This window comes from Metopolophium dirhodum, chromosome 1 (genome assembly GCF_019925205.1).
Source record: "Metopolophium dirhodum isolate CAU chromosome 1, ASM1992520v1, whole genome shotgun sequence".
Taxonomy (NCBI): Eukaryota; Metazoa; Arthropoda; class Insecta; order Hemiptera; family Aphididae; genus Metopolophium; species Metopolophium dirhodum.
Window position 1 is genome coordinate 31,427,589 of NC_083560.1, and position 2,596 is coordinate 31,430,184.

The 2,596-nt window shown below is 28.6% G+C and overlaps 1 protein-coding gene across 1 annotated transcript; it reads right to left on the reverse strand.

Moving 5' to 3' along the window:
• Positions 1-429: 429 nt before the first annotated feature.
• LOC132936261 (zinc finger MYM-type protein 6-like) lies at positions 430-2,342 on the reverse strand. Its single transcript, XM_061002952.1, has 3 exons — positions 2,129-2,342; positions 1,658-1,856; positions 430-1,315 (listed from the first exon to the last, which is right to left on the reverse strand). Exons 1-3 carry the CDS (start codon positions 2,340-2,342, stop codon positions 430-432), a joined length of 1,299 nt encoding a protein of 432 aa, XP_060858935.1.
• Between the last annotated feature and the right edge of the window lie 254 nt (positions 2,343-2,596).

Consider the following 2,596-nt stretch of genomic DNA (forward strand, 5'->3'; position numbering starts at 1 on the left):
AAATAAGTTAATTTCTAAAAAATGTAACAATCAAAATCTATATTATAGCATTTAACATTTGTTCACTCTAATCAGAATAAGTCGGTGATCTGGTAAGATGGATTTTCGCGGCAGTTTAACTACTGTTTTGGGTACTTGAATTGGAACGTTTGATTGAATATACGATGTCATTTAGACCAGTGTTTCTCAACCTTTTTACTGTGGCGACCCCTTTTTTAAATTTAAATTTTTTAGTGACCTCTACATATATATTTTTACATACTCGCTTAGATTATCATTATAAATAATCTAGAGTCTATAGTTACTACAAATATTGTACACGAGAAATATAAAAGATACATATTATAATATTATATTTATTTAAAATTAAAAAAAACGTACATTAAATATTTCATTTTATTATATAAATATATTTTTATATTAAGATTTTTAATGGCTTGGTTGTTGCTGTTGATGTGATATTATTTCGTCAATTCTTGGTTTAATTGACTTCGTCAAGCTAATTCTCATAGCCGATGAAATTTCCAGACGGTTTCTAGTTTTATTTTTTATTGTTGTTAATGTGGAAAAACCATTTTCACACAAATATGTAGTAGAAAATGGAATAAGTAATTTTAATGCTTCTTCAGCCAAACTAGGATATTCATTTTGAACCTTTATCCAAAATTGACCTATATTTTTGTTGCTTCTGAAAATCTCGTGTAAGCCCACATCTGCACTCAATTCAATCAACTTTTCTTCATTTGTTAATGATAGTATATTTTGATCAGATTGTACGAATGGATTTATTACCCAATTACAATTTTTACGAATGTCTTTTGTGGGGTCGAAATATTTGGACATTTTTTCTCTTAATCTACCTAAGTGTTCTTCTATGATAATACACATTTCATTTATTTCATTTTTTGTTAATATCTTTTCCTGAGTCATGTTAAAAAAATTTGGAAACATATCAAATGTGTAGTTTTTTATTCGATTTGTCCATAGTCTTATTTTTTTTAGGAATGCGTCAATTTTATTGTACGATATAAAAAGATTAGTATGTGGACCTTGCATACTTATATTTAATTCATTAAGAATTGAAAATATATCGGAAAGATATGCAAGTTTGGCTAACCACACATTATTTTCGAAATAATCACTAAGTGGTGATTTGTTGTCTCTCAAAAATACTTCTACTTCCGTTTTCAGTTCAAATAACCTAGTCAAAACTTTTCCTCGCGACAACCATCGAACATGAGTGTGTAATAGCAAATTTTTAAAACCTGAACCCATTTCTTCACACATCACTTTAAAAATGCGAGTGTTTACGGCACTAGCTCGAATAAAATTTACTATTTTTATGCATATATTTAGAACGTCAAATAGGTTTTCGTTCATATCTTTAGCGGCTAATTGCTCACGATGGATGAAACAGTGTGTTGATATAATGTTTTTATGAGCAATTTGTTGAACGCGTGTGACAAGACCATTACATTTTCCGGTCATAGCTGCAGCTCCATCAGTACAAATACCGATACAGTTAGAAAATTGTAAATTAATTTTTTGGAAATGAGATGAAATGGTTTTGAAAATTTCTTCAGAAGTACAGTATGTTTTTAAATTTAAGCAACAGAAAAACTCTTCTTGTATATCGTTCAGATCAGTATCTACATACCTCACATACATCAATAATATAGCTTCATTATTTATATCAGTAGATTCGTCGAGCTGTATTGCGTAAAAAATTGATTTTTTGATTTTTTCACTAAGCTGATTTTCAATATCATTAGACATAGTATTTATTCTTCTACTTATCGTATCATTAGACATAGGTATTTTTTTAATCTTTGTCACGTGCTCATTACTAAATAATTCTGTACAAATATCAATCATACACGGTTTTAACAATTTTTCCCCAATTGAGTATGGTTTTTTTGATTTAGCTATGTGTAAGGCTGCCAAATAAGAACATTTTAGGTAGATTTTGTCTTCGACCGTATAAGTATTTATCATTTTTTATTTTTTTTTAATTCTTCGAATTTTCTTAAAAAAAAGTCCCTTGTATTATTTTTATACTGAGCATGACTAGTTTCCATGTGCCTAATGAGCTTATTTGGTTTTAGTGATGCATTTGCTAATGTCATACCACAAATAACACATTGAGGAACATCCTTTCCATTCTCGTTTAAGTATGTAAAGCCATATTCAATGTAACTATCTTTATATTTTAATATTTTTACCTTTTTGAGTGATGGTTCATCAACATTTTGAGTAGTATCCAAATTATGTTTTTTTGTAATATTTGAGTTTTGATTATCAGAAGTCGATGTATTGTGTGGTTGTTTGAAAAAGTTCGTCATTTGCGACTGTTTACTTAGATGGGTCTTTCGCAGCGGTTAAACTACTATTTTGGGTATTTGAATTGGAACGTTCGATTGATTATACGATGACATTTACACAATGTATTATGTAAGGATGATTTTTTGTGTCCTAGAAAACATTCCGTTTTGATAAAATTATTATAGTATTAGTGATTATAATGTTATAGTAATATTTTCAAATGGAAATATGTTTCTGGGGTAAGGAGTAGGTAATTAAGGATACATTTTAGACA

Coding starts and splice junctions, on each gene's coding strand:
- LOC132936261 (XM_061002952.1), bottom strand. CDS start 2,342: ATGACGAACTTTTTCAAACAACCACACAATACATCGACTTCTGATAAT. Junction 1,857..2,128: donor TCCTCAATGTGTTATTTGTG/GTATGACATTAG, acceptor ATATTTGTACAG/AATTATTTAGTAATGAGCAC. Junction 1,316..1,657: donor ATATTATTGATGTATGTGAG/GTATGTAGATAC, acceptor TATTCGAGCTAG/TGCCGTAAACACTCGCATTT.